This window comes from Anabas testudineus, chromosome 9 (genome assembly GCF_900324465.2).
Source record: "Anabas testudineus chromosome 9, fAnaTes1.2, whole genome shotgun sequence".
NCBI classification, from domain to species: domain Eukaryota; kingdom Metazoa; phylum Chordata; class Actinopteri; order Anabantiformes; family Anabantidae; genus Anabas; species Anabas testudineus.
Genome location: NC_046618.1, coordinates 3841551 through 3861625, shown reverse-complemented (window position 1 = coordinate 3861625; position 20075 = coordinate 3841551). Strand labels below are relative to the sequence as shown.

Sequence of the window (20075 nt, the reverse complement as noted above, 5' to 3'; positions counted from 1 at the left end):
CATTTTTCTCCATATCAGTTAGAGGACTGTTAAACGAAACTTCAGGAAACTATTTCAAACCGTGTTTGAAAGTTCTTAAACCAACTCTTAACGTTTGGTTACACAAGTGGAAAAGAGTGTGTTTGGATCAAGGCCGTCCCAGTCTCTTCACGCCTCAGAAAAAAAAGTGTAAGGCATTTTTTGCACTTGTGGTCCCTCTTCCCAGGTCTTAATTTAAATTTCTTTTACTTCCTATGCCTATTAGCCTCCTCCCCCTTCCTTGTCATAAAAAAACTACATTAATAGGCTGACAGTAAACAATGCTGAAATACACAGGAAACGGTGGAAAATGCTGATTGTTTATTTAAAAAGTAGCTTCCCCATAAATCAGCCTCAGTCCACAGAAGATACCACTGCCGCTTCCTGCAGAGAAAGAAAGTAAAGCCAGAATGTCATCCCACAAGCACAGCAAGACAAACTGGGAACCTACTAGTTTAGATTTCTGTTAGTTCTTAGGGAGCCCCACCTCTGGTGCTTCTGTTTCTAGTGGGGCAGTTTGGATACTGGGGTTGATCTCAGCTTTGTTCTCCAGGTCAGTCATGCTGGTTTCCTTTACTGCTGTTGGGTTAGCTCTCCTTCAGGAAGGAAATCAAAATATAGTAGCTCTATATAGTATAGTGTTGCTTCATGGCAAATTAACACTCCCCCCTGTATATTTTATGAAATATGCCTAGTGTTTCATTAATTAATGAATCTGAAAAACCTCATGTTAGTACTCTTCTTCCTCTTGACCAGAAATGCCATCACAGCAATGACCACCACTCCAGCACAGAGCCCTGCGGCGCCATAGACGATAGGACCCTGCACAGTCTTCAGTAGGCGGCTCTGACAGGAATCCCCTCTGTAACCCAGTGAACACACACAGGCAGTGTCCCCATCAACATCCACACAGTGCCCGTTGCCACTACAACGTCTCTGGCTGCACTGCTGGCTGTTCAGGTTCATGTGCTGGCTGCTGACATTCAGGGTGGCGTTCAGGTCCATGCTTTCAGGCAGAGAGAGAGCAGGGGAGGGAGAAGAGGAGGAGGTGTGAGGCTGTGTGGGAGCAGGGTCCTTGAGTCTTGACCTTTGCTTCAGGCTGACACCTAAGAAAAAAAGTGAAAAATATTTTTTTTAGGTTCAAATTTAAGGTGTGTTTACAGCTACCCAAGTGTATCATGACAGTGCTTTCCAATTCTTCTTGCATTTTTTTTAAACCGACTCACAGTTCTCATCTGAGTGGTCCAAGCAGTCCACATGTCCGTTACAGAACTTCTCTACAAGCTGGCATGAGAGTTGATCCAGACAAAGCCTGCTACCAGCTGGGCAGCGCTGCTCGGGGCTGCAGTGGGTGGCATTTACAAGGATGTGGTCATGGCCACATCTGCATGTCCTGTCTCCCGGGGTGGCAAGGCATAAGTGCTGGCAGTTACCATTGTTGTTTGTGCATTGGTTAGAACCTGTCAACAATTGGATGCTCAATTGGCCAGAGTTTGTGTTTTCACATCAGATATATAATGAGAAAAACTCCACACAGGCTTCTCTATATTAAGAGCAAGCAAACTTGCCCTAGGTGTCCTTACATACCAGCCTGACTGGACTTGCTGAATGCCTTCAGGCCCAGCACTTGGGTGCCAACCTCAAACCACAACTTGTTCTGATGCTGCTCATCTCTGTACCAGAGCCTGGTCTTGTCTGAAGGGGGGAAAAATGCTCCATTAAAAATATAAAATATACAGAGAAGGTAAGATGCTGCAGGATGCAAGAGGCAGGTATTTTCTTGAATCACTGACATTTTGAATTACTGACTGTATAAAACTGTGCAATGAATAATTCACAGATAAAATGATGTTGGCACCAACTCCTAATTGTGGCACACATTAAGCAACACAATATGGTATTATTGACTACTTCATTTTAAGTATAGGCTTTAGTATGAGGGCCATTACCACCAACAGTCATCCAGAGCAGTGTGTCATCACTCAGAGTCACAGCAGCCAGGCCAGAAGCAGACTTCAACTCCCTGTATCCAGATCCATTAACCTGGACCGAGCCAATGATCCCTAAACCTGGCAAAGAATCCAAGTTGTTAACACTTTTTAAAATGGAAACTCATAATTATATTAAACAAAACTTCACATTGTTGTACACACATTAAAAAACAAACTAAAAGTCTTACTAGTGTCAACCCAGTGAATCATTTCTCCGCTATTGGTGAAGACCAGAGATGTGGGCTGGACAGCATTCTTCCATACCACACTCCGCCCAGAGCCATCCATGTTGGCACACTCTATAGCAGCCATGATACCTGTACCCTGCCAGCCCAGGTTGGTGAAACAAACTTTCCCGCTCAGAGGATGCAGAGCGATGGACCTCACTCTTCTAATCCCTTCCTTTATGAGAACAGCAGTGTGTGCACCTGTGATGGAGGTGACCTGCAGGCGGGGCTGCTTGCTGCTGCTCCAGTAGAGGTTCAGTGTTACCCAGTCCAAGGCCATGGCAGTGATGGTGTCACCCAGGAGTTTCAGAATCTGGCCTTGGGAGACCAAGTCTGAGTCCTTCAATTTGAAGGAGCTCAGTGAAGTTGTGCCATCATCCGTCAAGAAGAGCGTGTGGTCACGTAGGCTGTAGTCCATAATGGCAGCTTCATTGACATTGGGCACCTGTAGAGCCAAGTGTTCAGGCCAGCCCTTCAGCTCTGTTGCTGTGTGTCGGGACTGCAAGTAGAGCTACAGAAATATTGGGAATTCAATAATTTTTTTAAAATGTTAATATGCATAGAAAATGTGTTCATGTAATTTAAAGCCATGTTTTAAAAAATCCCAGCAAAAACTCACTTGAAATAGTTTGACACATAACCACAGGGAATGTTTTTACACCTCAGGTTTAGTACTGAATATATTAACACAACATAACTTCTGTTCCCCCCTCCTACATTTTTTTTGCTAGGCAAACTGGTAAACTTTATATTTACTGTAAATAACTAGTATCAATTTCATTTTTCAAAATATTTCTTTAAATGATATTCTGTTGAATCAATGCAATGTTGATGTAGTGCAACTACAAATTGTAGCAAAACCTGGGTGACAGTGGAGGGAGACAGCATCAGCAAGAAAGCTGAATTGACCAGAGTGGAGCAGGTCAATCCATCCTTAGCCAGTAACAGCCCAGAGGGACATTTGCACACAGCCGTGGGTCCCGGTGCCAAAACACACATGTGGGAACAGTCCATTTTCTCACAGGGGCTCTCAATGCCCATCTGGAGCGATGGATGGATGATCTGCAAACCATACAGGGTAAGTGGGAAGGATAAAGTAGATGTAAGTTTGTTTGTTTTTTTAATTAAGCAATCCCACACACACACACACACACACACACACACACACACACACACAATATTAGAATGCATGTACCATTTATCAAGCTACTGTGTGCACTGCAGTTCTTCCTACCGTGTCTCAGTCATAGAGCACCAGCCCCATTTCAAGCTGTATTCATCTCAAACTGGATATTTTACTCACTTTTACACCAAAAGGTTGTCTCGGCCTTTTTAAGAGAACTTTGTGGTTTTTGCCTGAGATTTTGTGTGCACCCCGCACTGTTCGCTGCCTGGCATCCGACCAGTAGAGCATGTCATTCAACACTGCCAGGGAGAATGGATTGGTGGTTTCTTTCATTTGTAGTATCTGAAAATGACATTTATACCCAAGTGTCAAGAAAAGCATGTAACATGTTTAAATATATAAAATAATATATTAAGTCTTTTTTTATTTATTTATAAAAATGCATGCATGCAGAAAGAAGGTTTTATTAGTTTTTTCTTGTCAGAGTAGCACCATTTCTTGTCAGTTTGATGTGCAGCACCATTTTGAATGACCTCATCTGAAATCTACAGAGATGCCCATTTTCAAAGCTTAATAGTTTGACAATTGCACTCTCCCTCCCAAGGTAGCTTACCCGAATATCATCTCCGTCCAGTGTCGCAGATCCGATCGCCCTCAGCCTTTCATCTGTCCAGTAAACTCTGTCAGAAATGGTGTCCACAGCAACACCACCAGGCCAGCCGAGGCTGGAGTTCACCACGGCTCTTCTCTCTGACCCATCCATGCCAGCACGCTCTATCTTCACTATATTACCAATCTCTGTCCAGAACATCAACCTAGTCCAAGAATTGGGATGGATTCTCACCTTTAGGTTTTTTGTCAAGATTTTAGAATGTTTTGAGAGTGAAGTAAATTCATGCCGACCCTTTTTGTGGTAGCATGGCAAGAGAGCGGGGCTGATCGAGGTCTTCATCCAGGATGACACTGTGGTCCAGTGAATTTACAGTGGTTGTGGCAAGCCTGATGGCAACAACCTGACTGTTCACCCCATCAATCCAGTACAGATTCCTGCCAAGCCAGTCGACAGCTACAGAATCAGCTCGAACTCCTGTGGAAACATCACATGTCTTGAACATCCTTATGTGCACTACTCTAACATCTATAGTTTGTTAATGTTGACAGAGGCACATTATGCTGCAAAAAGACATTTGTGTTATATCAACCTTTAACTAGAATTCCTGTGGTCTTCTGGTCTAGTGAGGACCATCTGATGCTCTCAGTGTCCAAAGTGACCCAGTAGACTCTCTGCTCCCTCCAGTCGTAGTCCAGAGACAGGATGGCCTTCTTGGCAGAGGAAGACAACACATCTAAGCTGCCACTAAGCAGCCCAACCATGAAGAGGTCTGTTTGAACAGATGATAACAAGAAGGGTTCACCTGAAGGATGAGAAAATGAAAATACTATGTAAATTGGTCTCACCGATTCCTTTCTGCTTGTGCTCTCAAACATGGCCGGACAATCTGTGGAGATGTATTTATTGATTCACTGTGCCAAAATGATACTCAAATTACCATCTGAGATTAAGACTAATCTGACTTTTAGGTAGCGTCACTAGAAATTTTAACATACTGTGTACTGTATTACTGTGCAATCTGTGTACTAAATGTGAGCTGCAAAAAGACTTCACCTGTGATCTTGCATTGTTGTCCACCAGCCTCCATCACATAGCCTGGATGACATTCACACTGGTAGGAGCCAGGAGTGTTGATGCACAGGTGACTGCACACACCTGAGCCCTGGATTTCACACTCATCAACATCAATGCAGGTCTGCCCGTCTTCCAGGAGTCTGAACCCAGCTGCACAGTGACAACGCTACACAAGAAATAAATGTTAAAGGAGCTGCAACATAGATAAACTTATGTGTGTATGTAGCAGTCAGTCAATAAATTGATTTCATCATTCTCACCACAGTTTTACCATAAAAAAAGGCTTGTTTATCCAGAAACGTCATATTGTGGTTTATCAATTTGAAGTTGATGATTTGGAGGACAGACCTTGACTTAATTAGTTAACTTGAAGCCCTCTGCAGTGTAAAGGACAGGATCCTCACCGTTCCCTGTGGAGTGCTGAAGCAGCTGTTGGAGCAGCGTCTATCATCTGCCTCTGTACAGGTTATGTGGCAGCTGCCTCCCTCATCTGAGCCGTCTGCACAATTGATAATGCCATTGCACACCAGGACTGGATCCAGGCACTCATGACTGCCACACTGGAACTGGTGAGGGAGGCACGTCACCACCCCACCTGACACGCACACACACACTCACCATTTTCATGTTTAATGCAGAATTTAGTAGATATTCAGCAACAGTTTGGTATAAAGAAAAACCCTCATCTATTTACTTGGAACTAACAGTAGCAATAAAGGGTTGTTCATTTTCCAAGTCTTTTTCTATAATTAACAACTACTCACATTCAGTCTCGTCACTGCCATCGTCACAGTCCTTCATGCCATCACACCTCCAGGATATGGGGACACACTTGGTCTTGGATGTACATGACCACTGAAACTTACCACAGGTTAGTGGAGCCACAGGGCAGTCCTGTAAAAGAAACCAAAGGATTATTATGTCTCAACTAAGCTAGTACAATTTAAACTTTGAGACAACAGGGAGGCGAGGGTAGTGTCAAGACCCTTACAGTACCTTACTTTAAACCACTACATCAAGAATTGGTGTAAATGAAGTCCTCTTAAGCGACACAGAAACTGACATCTTGATGTGTTCCGACTCTGACCTTTGCCTTGAATATCTACTTTTGCCCAGCAAACGTTTGATTTTGCCCTCAACATGCACCTTCTCATCTGTGCCATCTTTGCAGTCCTGGTCTCCGTCACAGATCCACTCTTGCACCAGACACTCTTTGCTATGTGGGCAGCGGTGTTTGGTAGTGCAGACCGGTGCTTTAGTGCAGCTTTCCTCATCGGAGCGGTCCCAGCAATCTGGGTGACCATCACAACGCATTGTGCCCGACACACACTGACCACTGGTACATGTAAACTCAGTGGTACTACAGCCCTCCTCAGCACCTCAGGGGGCAAATGTAACAAGAAAAGCTGATTAATTCAGTCTATAAGTATTATTTTCCTAATTTAGAAAAAAAAAAAAACATACCACAGTTGGCCTCATCGCTGCCATCCCAACAGTCCTTCTCTCCATCACAAAGGAAGCTGCTAGGAATGCAGCGGCTCTTGTCGTCACATTGGTGAGCACAGCCCTCCATGTGCTTGGCACATCCCACTTCATCTGAGCGGTCCTGACACTGTGGTATACCATCACACACCTGGCTGTGCTCTATGCACTTCTTCCCATGGGCACACTGGAACTGGTCTGCAGAAAACAGGTGGCATAATCAGTGTTCTAACAGTTGGCCTTAAATAATCCTGTGAACGCGTCATAATTTTCTGCACAATATAGTCATTTCAGTGTTACACATAGTACCATTTGTTAATGATTAATGCATCACAATCACGTTTGTAGTCTCAGTGCAATACATCATTTCCAATATCACATCACATTCATGTGTTCTGATGTTATTCAGATCAATACAGTTGCAGTTACCAATAATCCTAGTGTGAAGTCAGTAAACCAATGTACAGAAGATCGAACCCACAAACCAACCCCTCTGTTACCTGTTTCACATACTGATAAGCATTCATCTTCATCTGAGCCATCGCTGCAGTCTGCTTCTCCATCACAGACATGATTGTAGAGGACACACTCTACATTGTCTCTGCAGGGTTTGGAGCCCAAAGAACACTTGAGAGATGAACCGACCGAGGCAGCAGGTACAGAGGTTGTACCAGTCCCTTCTTCCTTTTTATATTTGTTTTCCTCCGAGTCTTCTGATGGAGAGACCAACAAGATCAACAAACATTAGGATTCAAGACTATATGAATGTTATTGACATATATTCTTTAATTGATTCAACCTACCACAACTGGCCTCATCTGTGCCATCTAAACAGTCCTTCACCGTGTCACAGAGGACGTTTGCAGGCAAGCAGCGGTTCCCGTTGTCACAGTGGTGAACACAGCCCTCAGTTTGCTTCGAACACTGCAGTTCATCAGAACGGTCGTGACAATGGGGTACGCCATCACAAACCTGGTCCTGGTCTACACACTCGTTCCCATTCTCACACGGGAACTGATCTTTTTGAATGCAGATATTTGACAGTATGAGACAATTAATGATTTTCACCTTCACAAGTTTATTGCATGTCATAAACACTTGCATTTAAATTACTGTCACCTTGAACACAAGGTATTTAACCAGTGTGCACTGCAAAAGCTGGATTATACAAAGATAATCACTCATTCAACACATAAATGTGACATTATGCCAAATAAATCTGACTACTAACTATTCCGTTTCTTTTAGTGTAGACCAATTATCTAAGAGATTTGTTCAAAATAAACCTCAGAAGGCATATGGTAAGTGACTATAGTCTCATACTTTCATCACATCCAGATGCACAGTCTTTTTCATCTGAACCATCCCTGCAGTGGGGCTCTCCATCACACACATGTCTGTAGAGGACACACTTTAAGCCATCCTCGCACAGTTTAGCATCCAGTCTGCACTTCAAAGGAGTTGTTGCCTCTGAAATAACTGCTTGGATCAAGCAAACAGAAATTAATAAGTTGTACTTAATGCCCAGAGTGCAAAAAAGATGATGACCACACATGATAATACATGAATGCATGCCTCATTCTGTGTCTACACTGAGAAACAGAGTATTTTTTTCTTACACACAGTATAATCAGGATATTTTCGTAGACAGCTACATGGTAGCTACATCTGGCTCACCTTGCAACGACACTGACACTTGCAAGAACACAAGAAACAAACATCTACCCATCGCCATAGATAAAACACAACCGACCAAATCCTGCCAGCGGTTCAAGTGTAGCGTTTTATCATGTTTCCAGGTGAGGCCGATATCATCTAATTGAACACCTGAGTGGGCGGAGCTATTGTTTCTTGGCATAGTCTGAATATATTGTTCTCAGTAGTTGTTTTATGAGATATTATCGCATATAAATGGAAAAGAATAAATAGCTATATCTAATTTTTAATTATATCTATTTATTACTGTATTTTTGCTTTAAATCAACCACTCTATTTTGTTGAAAAGGCTAAATAATGAGTTAATGTCCTGTAAACATGCTGAATAAAAGTTGCTTTCCCATCCAGACTTGTGTGAATGACAGATGTAGCACCATGCTGTCTAATAAACAAACAGGATCGTCAAGAACATCAACCACTACTCACTGCCACTCGGCTCCTGATCCTCCAATCAGTGTCGGGGGATAGGAGGGATTAAGAGCTAGCATGTTCCCTTCAGGGTTGCTATGTTGTTCCGCTCTACCAAACCTAGCTAACTAGCTTCAGTAGCACTGGTAGCAACTTGAGAAGAGCCAGCAAACCTTGTCAAAATTAGCTCCAGTTTAGTACAGCTCAGGCTCTTTTATGTCGGCAAGGCGTTGAAAAGGCTGTGCACATGTTTTTCTGAAAAACTGGAGCTCCGGACTTTTAAAGTGGGGTAACTATTGAAGTGCTTCGAGCTGCTTTCTCGACTTTGAAACATGTTGTTTTGTGTGAGAGCTGTAGCTCCGTTAGCCAGCGGGAGCCAGAGCTCAGTTTGGAAGAGTTCGTCCAAGATGCTAGCTGTTAACTCATTTTGGTGCTTTTATTTTAGTAAAAGCCACAAACATGCACTAGCTTCATTGACATAAAACACAGAACTGTTTAGATTCGTAGCGCGACCTTTTGTGGTATTAGATTAGCTGCTACAACCGGGATTTGTTTGACAAGCTGACGTTTGGTAGCAAAGTAGCGCGACTTGACTGTTGCGCATAGGAGGTTTTCGTGGATCACAACAAAAGGATTTTTGATAACAAGCTGGCAGCTAGCTTAGTTAAGCTAACGTTAGCTGACCAAGCTAGATGAGACTTCTCTGGTTTCCCCGATGTAAACAGTTACGTGAACTATAGCTTTTCGTTTTTTAGTTAGACCGTTTCATCACTTAAGCACTTGCTAACGCTAGTGAACTTATTGTTGTGATTTGAGTGAAACAGCCCCCCCCTCCCCATCAGGTAGCTAGTAGCCGGCCTTCCCAAGCCAGTTGATGTTAGCACTGGTGGGCCTGTCACATAATACTCTTCTTGTAGTCGTTTATTTGATGTCGTTCACTGACTCTTTCATTGTGTCCAATAACAGCTGGTCGTGATAGCGTCTGTGCGCGAAATGCAACAGTATGAGACACACGCCGTTGTTTAACTTTGTAAGTTTACAAGCTAGCTAGCCTAGATGTCGAGCAGTGTTTGACATGTAAACGTCAAGTGGACATTTCTGCTCGTTCAACTTAACCGAATGCTTTACTTCACGCAAGAGGCAGTTGTGTCAGCAATGCCACTGCCAAAACAGCCATACTATTTAATTCACTTCCGCTAATTGATCTCTCTCAACATCTAGCTTTATTATGAAGCTAGATGTTATGTTTCTATACCAAGTTTTGTTTTTGGTAATTGACTTTGTGTGTGCTTTTCTCCTAAGGTGTCCATCTCTTGTGAATACACATTGCTAGCACTGGCTTTCACACTGTGACTCACTCGTCACTAGAGGGGGCCCCATCAGAGCAAGGGCCCAAACTGTTGCTCAAGGTCCCCTCTGTCTGTGTGAATAAAAGCTTGTGTTGAGTCCTCTGGAGACTCTCGACTTGTCCAGCTAAGATGTCCTCCATCTTGCCGTTCACCCCTCCTGTGGTGAAAAGACTGCTAGGCTGGAAAAAGTCGACCAGCGGCCCTGGCGGAGCGGGCGGTGGAGAGCAGAATGGCCAAGAGGAGAAATGGTGCGAGAAGGCTGTGAAGAGCTTAGTGAAGAAGCTAAAGAAGACAGGCCAGCTGGATGAGCTGGAGAAAGCTATCACCACACAGAACTGCAACACCAAGTGTGTCACTATCCCCAGGTACACTGCCCAACACTTTATTACTCTGAAAACTAGGGACAGAGGAAAGGCTGCTCCTGTTACAAATGTTTCTGCACATATGCTTAATATAGACCTCTTCCTAGTAGAAAACCATATAACCATGAGCTGTTAGCAGGTGGTATTCTTGTACTTCTCTTTTTAATTTCTCTCTTCATCATCTTCTTTGAGAATTGCAGTTGTGTACATATGAAATGGTTTAGTTAGGGATAAAAGCAGGGATGCAGAATATCAGAACATACTTATTTTTAAAATTATTATTAGAGATGAGCTGAGGATTAATCAAATCACTGTTTACAACTGTACTTGGAGTTTACATTTACAGACAGTATTACTCTCATGGGGAAAGAGATTAAAGGTTGAGAGAAGATGTTCTCTTTATCAGCCAGCCAGCCTTGATGGCAGACTCACATTCAGTGGGAACACTGTGTTAACTGATTCATTCCTCACTGATGTGCCGCCAAGTACCACGTCAGATGTTTGTATGTCTATAGATAGTGGGCTGGTTGTTATCGCCTGAGAACTGTTCTAGGCTGTGCTGTTACAATTGTAAAGATACAGTGACTGGCTCAATGTGAATGAAATTATTTATTTTAGGATGTTATGAAACCAAAACAGTGCCAGATTTGGGTATTTCCACCAGCCATACCTAAATTGGTGTATTTTCATTGTAATTGAGAAGCTTGCTTGCTACTATGGCGGGAACCCATTCAACAAATCAATACCATAACCACTCAGTAAAATACCCTTTGAGATTTGGCTGTGGCTGCTGCAAAAGTTGGTTTCAAAGTCTGTAATGAAGATCATTTTAATTTTGAGTGATAGAGGAGATCCCACTAAAGTTTAAAGTTTAGTATATGTTCGTGTATATTTGTGGAATCTGATATGTAGAGTTTGTTATTGTCCTGTTATTCAGAAGCAACAACTCATTGGTTCTCATTTAATGTTTTAATTTCTTATTTTATTTGGCCATTTTCTTGTAAATGTTTTGAGAATGTCAGAAATATTTTTTTTTCCAAGGTTGTCTCCTCCATTTTTACTCTCTTTTGTGCCATTGTGTCTCCAAATGTTTATTTGAATGTCTTCAGATAAGTTGTGAATGTAGTGAGAAGGTTTTGAGTTATTTTCAGTGTTCGATACAAAGCCACACTGTTGAAGAATGCTCTTTGTCTCACTCATTGTGTGTGTTGGAAAATTCCATCTTCTGTTTTTTCCTCAATTCTGTCAAAAAGGCTTCTCTTATTTGAAGTTCCCATCTTTCATTTCCACAGCTGAAAATGAATTAGATGTCTTTATTTTACTGCAAGACTCCAATAAAAGAGGCCTTTTAATGTTCACATTACCCATACTGATATTTCTGAATGAGCCATGTCCCATGTTTATCATTTGTTTTTTGTTTTTATTTTGTTGTTTTCTCTGTGCACAGCAATTGCTCTGAAATATGGGGACTGAGTACACCAAATACGATAGAACAGTGGGATACATCAGGCCTATACAGCTACCCTGACCAAACCAGGTGACTATCCTCAACTATTGTATGGTGTTGCATACAACTTTGATATGGGAGACTTGTCATTACGATGTTGGAAGTGACAGACAATGAGAACATCTTGTTTCCCATTTTCGCCACCACTTAATCGAATCCATCAATCATTTCCCTCCCCTTACCTGGCCATATTTTGTCTCAACCCTGTCCCTGTGTGTCTGTCTGTCTCACCACCATCTCCTGTTTGCTGTCCAATCAGATCCCTGGATGGCCGACTCCAGGTCTCCCACAGGAAGGGGCTTCCCCATGTTATCTACTGCCGCTTGTGGCGATGGCCGGACCTTCACAGTCACCACGAGTTGCGCGCCATTGAGGCCTGCGAGTATGCCTTCCACCTCAAGAAGGACGAGGTCTGCATCAACCCTTACCACTACCAGAGAGTGGAGACCCCAGGTGAGAGGAGCTTCAGTGTGGAAGCTCCCACTGACACCTGGAAAATGACACTGAATGTAAAGCATTTATTTTGAAGGAATTTGTCAGTCACCTGTATACTAGTTAGTTTAACTTCTCACTAATGAAAATGTGCTGGCACCTGAGTGACAGAGCAGAGGAATGAAGTTTTTTTTCAATAACAAACTAATCAAATAAATTTGATGGATTGCTGAGACTCATGTGCAACTACTCTAACAGTTCCAGGGATGGACACTGTTAAAATCTGCAGTGAAAGCTGCTTCTGCTACAGTTTAGTGTACATTTGGCCAGTCAGTTGGCAGACACTTTTATCTAAAGTGACTTACAAGTAAGGTACAAGGTACAAGGCAGGGTAAATGTAAGGAGGTCTTGCCTAAGGACCCCTACTGGAGGTAGGCTGTCAGGAAAGGAAATTTGTTGTAAGTACCATCCTAAAACAACTAACAAATATGAGCTAAGATGAATCTAATCCGTCTCTTTGGTTCAACACTGTAGTGCTGCCTCCTGTTCTTGTGCCAAGACACTCAGAAATCCTCCCAGAGTTGCCACCTCTGGATGATTACACTCATTCCATACCTGAGAACACAAACTTTCCTGCAGGAATCGAACCTCCAAACAACTATATACCAGGTGAGTTCCCCTCTTTGTCTGATGGGAGTATATTTAAGTACTACTGAAGGGTTAGATAAAACTGACTGAAGCTTGTGTGGGATGTAAAGACGCTGTTTCTGATATACATTGAATTACATCAGATCTAGTTTGTATATGTAAAGTTTTGGGGTTATTTCATAATACTGGTTTTGTATTAGACAAAGATGTTTGTGATTCATCATAGCTTCAAAATCCATCTACTTTTACTAGTGTGATCACTTCAGAAAAAATAGTAGTACACAGTAAACATTTCCTTGAATTAGGTTGCTTTAACAGTTGTATTAAATTATCATCGCAGCTAAAGTAGTTTTCTGCTTGTATTTTTGTAGAAACACCTCCACCAGGCTACATCAGTGAGGATGGGGAGGCCAGCGATCAGCAGATGAATCAAAGTATGGACACAGGTACCCTAGACTAGCACTTCCTTCCTTTTTTCCTTGTCTGTCTCACATTTCCTTACAGCAAATGCATGTTAGACCCTGAGTTGCTCTGGAAAATTGCACATGAACCCTGTTTTCCTAATGGCTAGTTCAGAATGATTGGTGTTGGCATATGTGTTAACAGCAAGCCATGTTCTTTGATAGGTAATTGATATACTGCACAAACTGTAAAATGTCATCATTCAAACCTCTAAGCAGGATGTACAGACAAAACTTTTGTTGTATAAACAGCACCTTCTTTTCCAACTCTAATGCAAACACATTTTTACAGTATTGTATATTTTCTTTTTCTATATCTGTGCAAAGCAGTCACCAGTTGCATCATAAATCTTTCACCTGTGAACCCATCCAAATTCATGAGTTTCTGTCTTCTTTGTCAGGTTCTCCAGCAGAGCTCTCCCCAAGTACTCTGTCTCCTGTTAACCACAGCATGGGTAAGATGCACATTTCCTCCCATCTGGAACAATACATATGCAGAATACAACTGTATATTAATACCTCCTATTTTGATTGGTATTATATACACAGATAGTTGCAGTGCCTGCACAGGAACTAGGCTTAGAAATGAGCTCCTGATTAAATTTTCACTACTGCAGTACAGAGCTGATTAAGCTTTAATTCAATTTATGGTGATTCGTTTACAATTGATAAATATCAATTTTGCGTGCTCTTGGAATACTTCAGTGCTTTTACACATTCACACGAGTAACACAGCAGTTAGCTCGAGAATAACATAAACTGTACATGTACATTAGCTATATAATTAGATGGATGTTTACGTTACTTTCTCCTCTAATACAATGCATTAACTATTATAAAAAGTTTTACAGAACCACACCCTATAGTACCTACCCACTCATACCTGCACTTTATCTAAAAGAATGATACCATCTCTCTGCATCTCTCATGGATACTAAATGCATTTAATTGGCTCTGGACCTGTACTCTGCACATGGCAATAAAGTTTAATTAAATCTAAAATGCACTATATCTATTCATATCACCGTTTACATGACTCATATTGGCCATTTCTGACTTAATTAACCTTTAGTGTGTTTGTTTAGTACGTACACACCATGCAGCCATTTAGTGAACCAATTAATGAGTGACCACTGCATACATCTATCATTTACCACAGATGTAACACATTTACTGAGAACAAGCACAACTCAAAGATCAGTCTCTGAATTCTAAGGATTGATATAATTTTTCATCCGGACAGTGTTGAACAGTGTTGTGTCAAAGAGAGACTACTGGGATAAACCTCACTGACATGATTCTCTACACTAGACCTGCAGCCGGTGACTTACTCAGAGCCAGCCTTCTGGTGCTCTATAGCCTACTATGAGCTGAACCAGCGTGTGGGGGAGACGTTCCATGCCTCGCAGCCCTCGCTCACAGTGGACGGATTCACAGATCCATCAAACTCTGAGCGTTTCTGCCTGGGTCTTCTCTCTAATGTCAACAGGAACGCTACTGTGGAGATGACCCGGCGGCACATAGGTATGACTTTACAGGAGCTGATCATGTGGAGACGACCTTCCATGTTGACGAATCTCATGTTTATTGTACTTGGTAACTGAATGGTTTGTCTGTGTTTTCAGGAAGAGGAGTTAGACTTTACTACATTGGAGGTGAAGTGTTTGCTGAGTGCCTGAGTGATAGCGCCATCTTTGTCCAGAGTCCAAACTGCAACCAGCGATATGGCTGGCATCCGGCAACAGTGTGTAAAATTCCTCCAGGTATGAAGCTAAAGATGCCACCTCTGCAGCAATGTGGGAAATAATCTAAAATTGACAGTAAGCAGAAGATGACTAGATAGCCTGGGGACATGTATATGTGGAGCTTTTTCCGCATTAGTGAAGATTATGCAGGAAATAAAATTACGTTTTTAAAAGTAGCTAAATGTTTTCTGTAATGAAACCCACTTCCTATGTGCTTGAAAGGCTTCACCAAAATGTTAAGGGCAGTGGACACTAGCTGAAAACTATCACATCACCCACAGAAAAATAAAAATGTCATGTGCTCAGATTTACAGTCTGGTTGAGAAAAGCATTGTAATGCTTTGCCTGAAGGCAAAGTGAAAAGGCATTGAAACCATGCTGAATGAAACTTGCTGTTTATTTTTGCTTCTTAGGTTGTAATCTAAAAATCTTCAATAACCAGGAATTTGCAGCCCTGCTGGCTCAGTCAGTCAACCAGGGCTTTGAGGCTGTCTACCAGCTCACCAGGATGTGCACCATTCGCATGAGCTTCGTGAAAGGCTGGGGAGCTGAGTACAGGTGAGCAGTGACACTGTGAAAGTTAAGAGCAGTTTCAACCACATATATTAATGCGTGAGAGCTGTTAAATTTTTTTTTTATCAAGTTAATTACATGCATTACAACTAATTAATCAAATTGAATTATATTAACATCGTTTTTTTCTGTAAAGTATATAAAAATATTTTTACTCAAATGAGTGTGGCAGATAAGTAAACAAGATAAGATAAGATAGACTTTATTTATCCCACGATGGGGAAATTCTTTTGTCTACAGCAGCAAGTTGACATTAAATAGGACAACAGTATAGAAAAGCAGTATAGAGTGGACAGCATCAATATTAACTACACAAGAAAAAATAAAATGAATTACAAGACAATTAAATTAAATTACACACCCAACAACGATAATATAACCAGTTAACACCAGTATAAAAACAAAGGACAGAAACGACAACAGCAACAACGAATGAAATACACCATGTAGGTACATAGTATGTCACTGTAGTACTGTGTTGTATAGTCTCTTTTTTATTTTTTATTAATATAAATGAGTGATTCAGTGAATAATGATGTAGACTGAAGTCAAATGTCTCTTCTAGCTCAGACCTCCAGGTTTGCTGCTAAATGCCTTGCATTGAAGTGATAGACCAGAGATTACACAAAGCCATTCTGACAAATGCACTCCTGGCAATGTCTAGAGAATCTGGTGCAGACATTCGGTGCATTAACATACACTCGCGTAACTAGGTTACTGGAAATCCGAGTATACAAAAGTAGAAGATGTGTAAATCTTTCCCTCCCTTAAAACCTTTAAAAAAAAGATCTTGCACATATACCCCATGTAACTGAAGCTGCTCCTCCTAGAGCACTTTACTTTGTAGTTCTTCTCCTTGGCTTGGATATTTGCTTCCTTTGTACCTCACTTACAGTCACTTTTTGGATAGGTAAGACTAATCTGATTTCTCTTCTGCCCTGGAATGATTTTGGATGCATGGTTCCCAGGTTTTTACCTGTATGGAGACAGAAAAGATTCCTTCTGACCTTGGTGTCAGGTTTAGTTGGCTTTTGGGGGGGACTTGATTTCTAAAATGAGATTGTGTAGCGCCATGTAAAATTTCTCTTTCATCCAGCTGCTCCTCTCAGCTGATGGTAGAATGGTGTGTGTCTGCAGCCCTTTTTATGCACAGAAAGCCGATTAGAAACCCAGTTACACATTTACAGAGAAATCTACCTTGGTAAGTCAGATTTCTCTAATCCCCGACCCCAATTACAGTAACCAGGTTTCCAGTTCACATGACACTTAATAAATCAACTTTCTCGAGAAAGCCGATTGTAACCTGGTTACTTGAGTGCTTGTAAACATGCTGATTGTGTGGGGTTGTGCGTTCACACATGCAACACACAGCAGAAGAAAGTCTTGGTGAGACATATTGCCATTTAGGGAAATGGCCAGTTTGATTTCTGAGGGGAGGTTCCTCGGAGAAGAGCGGGGAGGAGACATGACATGAGACAAAAAATACTCCACAGAATTTACATTTCATTTACAGCACATTGAAGTCAGTCAATGTGTCGCATGATTAGAAATTATGTGTTACGTGTATATAATTGATAATAAGTCTTAGGTTAAGAGCTACGTTATAAACTGCAACATCCTCCTGGCTGCAGTAATACATACTACATACAACACTATAGGTGAAACTCTGTCTGCATGACAGTGAAACTCCTTTTCACACACTAAGTGTATGTGTTTGTTCCACAGGCGGCAGACTGTCACAAGCACCCCTTGCTGGATCGAGCTGCACTTGAACGGTCCCCTGCAGTGGCTGGACAAGGTTCTGACCCAAATGGGTTCCCCTTCAGCACGTTGCTCCAGTATGTCCTAAACAGATTAGGAAAATCCAAAAAAACAGCCCATTACAAAGATCATTCAATTCTGAAGTTGCAAGTCCTTTCATGGGGAAAAAATGGAAGTAACATACTTCATAGTATTTGTGGCTCAGTTCCAAATCCCTCTTAACTTTTAAACGCACACCAACACACTGATGAACAAATGCACCCACACTGGCACATGCACACACATACAGACTTTTCAGTAAAAGAAGAAAATAATTTGGCACTTTGTTACCCATCTATGTCATGCACCTTGTTAAATTTCTTCCCCTAAATCCTTAATATTAGATCTATTTGTGGTACAAATGAAAATGTATATTGATTTTTAGTCCAGGAAGTAGGGGAAATACCAAAAATATCTGTGAATAGTTTCTCAGTATTAAAGGTTGCTTGTATGAGCAACACGAGCTTGAATGCTAAAATAATTTTCGTTCCAGCCCACCCCAACCATTGTTCTGGATGTTAAGTTTACTTTTCTCTGGGAAACTTCGCCCCCATCTTTTGTCAGGGGATGTGGCTTGGTGATGGCCTTGGTGGCTGTTCTTTTCTGAAGGAAACGCCACAATGTGTTTATGAAATTAGATTGAATCGACTCTGCCAGCATGGCCCTTGTTTTTTTTTTTTGTTTTTTTTTTTCCTCCCCTCTCCTCCTCTTAAAATTGTGTGTCGTTATAAGACATACCTCTTAATGGACAAATAGGAATGTTAAGCTTAAGAAAAAAAAAATCAAAAACCCTGAGCAAACTGCAAACTCAGTCTAGCTGTAGTTTATTTTGTTGTCATTATATGGCATCCTATGTGTCTTTTGTTTAGTTGTTTTCACATCCCCACTGAACAGCCTCGTGTGGAAGCTACAGTAGAGAGATGTTGACCAGGCTATACAGGATGCACTGGCAGGGACCAGATAATATCGGCTGTTATCAAAAGCTTTTCTCCCTTTTTTGACATGGCACTGGGAGTCTCGGGGCTCTCCAAGGTGATGCATTAAAGGTCTCACCAGGAGAAATTGAAGGTATCAATGAGTCCATTCTGTTTTTAGCCTATATCCCCATTGTTTTGCTACTTTTTTGTATTCTCTTGTATTTTATATATGAATATACTTAAAAATTTCTGTTCACTTTTTATTAAAGTAATATTTTCAAGACCACAGTTGTTTCTAAAGTGACATGGAGGGCATGAGTCATTCCTTAGTTTTACCCAAGTTTGAATTTATGTCCCATAGCAGCTTTGTTAAAACAAAAAAGGACAAAAATCACTGCCCACATAAGGTGTAGCCTGTTTCTTCCCTGTTTTTTGCTATGTTTTTGTTTTCCAAAGAAATCTGGTGCATTTAAAGTACATAAAACAACAAATCTGTTTGTCTGAAACCCTGAATCTTCTGTCCTGTAGTGGTTTTGATCATTCTGGAGGCATGGGAAACTTTGTAATGGCCATTCATTTATGTTTTGTTTTGTTATTTTTGTTTGTTTTTTGTTTTGTTTTTTAAAAACACACGCGACCTCTTGTAACCTTTTGGTGCTTAGTCAAGTGGGTTAAGGTCAACAACATATAATTGGCTTTAAAAATGTTACAAAAATATGGGAGGAGAGCCGTTCTCGTCCGTGAGAAAAGAAGAGCAAATGTGCCTGCACACTGGGACATTCTGTGTTAATGTGTGTATTGTATTTGTTCTGTCTATAAAATACACTATGTACAACAAGACTTACTAGCTTAAACTCTGCCATTACTGTCATTTTGTGGCTGTTGCGAGTTTAACAGGTTTTCTCCCCTCCCTTCTTTTCGGTGTAAATGTGTTTACCTTATGGCACTAGTGATTGTACTTTAAGTGCACCTAGTGGAGATTGGATTTGGGGAACTGAACCATATGTTAGGGTCCAGTGTTACATTGTTTTTATCTTTGGCCTACAACATATGAATGTGAAAAAATACATTACAAAACTGACGTGGACCAGACGTACATATACATAACAGTAGTACAGTATGTGTGTATTTAACAGTAATCTTTTGCAAAGCAGTCAGTACAGTAGATGTCGCAGTTGTTTTACCAGTAGAGGGCGGTATTGATAGAGCAGTTCTCTTTTTTTTTTTCTGACCATAAGCTTCTCAGGCGTGTGGCATATTATGCAGACTTCATAAAACACTAATAAAGATTTTTATTCTCATGATTCATGAGTGTGTTTATTAACTGCACATATAAAGGATGTTTGTCACTGTAAACAACTGAGTGTCACTGTAAAGCACTTAATCATTTTGATCTTGTTCTACTTTTACTGGATTTAGAGGTTGAAGTTACTTTTTACACCATTTATTAAAAAAAAAAAAAGTCAACTAACAATTAAATGCATATTTAATAAACTAATCTTTTGTGAAGTAATTACATGAAAGATAAAATGCACAAAGATAACTGTAAGGCATAAATATCTTTTCACATATAAATCCTTCATCTATTCACATTCACTTCAAATTGAGTACTGTCTTGACATTATT

The 20075-nt window shown here is 41.1% G+C and overlaps 2 protein-coding genes across 6 annotated transcripts; one reads left to right on the top strand and one right to left on the bottom strand.

Moving 5' to 3' along the window:
• Positions 1 to 321: 321 nt before the first annotated feature.
• Positions 322 to 8275, bottom strand: lrp13 (low-density lipoprotein receptor related-protein 13). 2 transcript variants are annotated; one of them, XM_026342615.1, is made up of 21 exons: positions 8209 to 8275; positions 7855 to 8010; positions 7335 to 7550; positions 7032 to 7244; positions 6514 to 6729; positions 6196 to 6428; positions 5814 to 5943; positions 5454 to 5662; positions 5029 to 5215; positions 4565 to 4777; positions 4266 to 4449; positions 3976 to 4177; positions 3540 to 3704; positions 3098 to 3298; positions 2198 to 2747; positions 1968 to 2087; positions 1606 to 1713; positions 1245 to 1478; positions 743 to 1124; positions 506 to 614; positions 322 to 402 (listed from the first exon to the last, which is right to left on the bottom strand). In XM_026342615.1, exons 1-21 carry the CDS (start codon positions 8264 to 8266, stop codon positions 373 to 375), a joined length of 4116 nt encoding a protein of 1371 aa, XP_026198400.1. In that variant the 5' UTR covers positions 8267 to 8275; the 3' UTR covers positions 322 to 372. The 2 variants fall into 2 exon arrangements, with proteins under 2 accessions (XP_026198400.1, XP_026198401.1); XM_026342616.1 differs by having other exon boundaries at positions 5454 to 5644.
• Positions 8276 to 8760: 485 nt separating this feature from the next.
• On the top strand, positions 8761 to 19755 carry LOC113150705 (mothers against decapentaplegic homolog 2). 4 transcript variants are annotated; one of them, XM_026343339.2, is made up of 11 exons: positions 8761 to 8944; positions 9958 to 10369; positions 11814 to 11903; positions 12133 to 12326; positions 12840 to 12974; positions 13325 to 13387; positions 13816 to 13869; positions 14726 to 14938; positions 15040 to 15177; positions 15573 to 15717; positions 17458 to 19755. In XM_026343339.2, the coding sequence occupies exons 2-11, from the start codon at positions 10134 to 10136 to the stop codon at positions 17579 to 17581; spliced, it is 1392 nt and encodes a 463-aa protein (XP_026199124.1). In that variant the 5' UTR covers positions 8761 to 8944; positions 9958 to 10133; the 3' UTR covers positions 17582 to 19755. The 4 variants fall into 4 exon arrangements, with proteins under 4 accessions (XP_026199124.1, XP_026199122.1, XP_026199121.1 ...); XM_026343337.2 differs by having other exon boundaries at positions 8762 to 8939; positions 13325 to 13399; XM_026343336.2 differs by having other exon boundaries at positions 8762 to 8944; positions 13325 to 13399.
• Positions 19756 to 20075: the final 320 nt, after the last annotated feature.

Bases quoted from the DNA above. Each gene is read 5' to 3' on its own strand.
- lrp13 (XM_026342615.1), bottom strand. From the start codon at position 8,266: ATGGCGATGGGTAGATGTTTGTTTCTTGTGTTCTTGCAAGTGTCAGTG. The intron at 3,299-3,539 runs GTGAGTAAAATA...TATGGTTTGCAG, and splicing joins GACAACCTTTTGGTGTAAAA to ATCATCCATCCATCGCTCCA. The intron at 1,714-1,967 runs GTAATGGCCCTC...TCCCCCCTTCAG, and splicing joins GCTCTGGATGACTGTTGGTG to ACAAGACCAGGCTCTGGTAC.
- LOC113150705 (XM_026343337.2), top strand. From the start codon at position 10,134: ATGTCCTCCATCTTGCCGTTCACCCCTCCTGTGGTGAAAAGACTGCTA. The intron at 13,400-13,815 runs GTACCCTAGACT...CTTCTTTGTCAG, and splicing joins GAATCAAAGTATGGACACAG to GTTCTCCAGCAGAGCTCTCC. The intron at 15,718-17,457 runs GTGAGCAGTGAC...TTTGTTCCACAG, and splicing joins GGCTGGGGAGCTGAGTACAG to GCGGCAGACTGTCACAAGCA.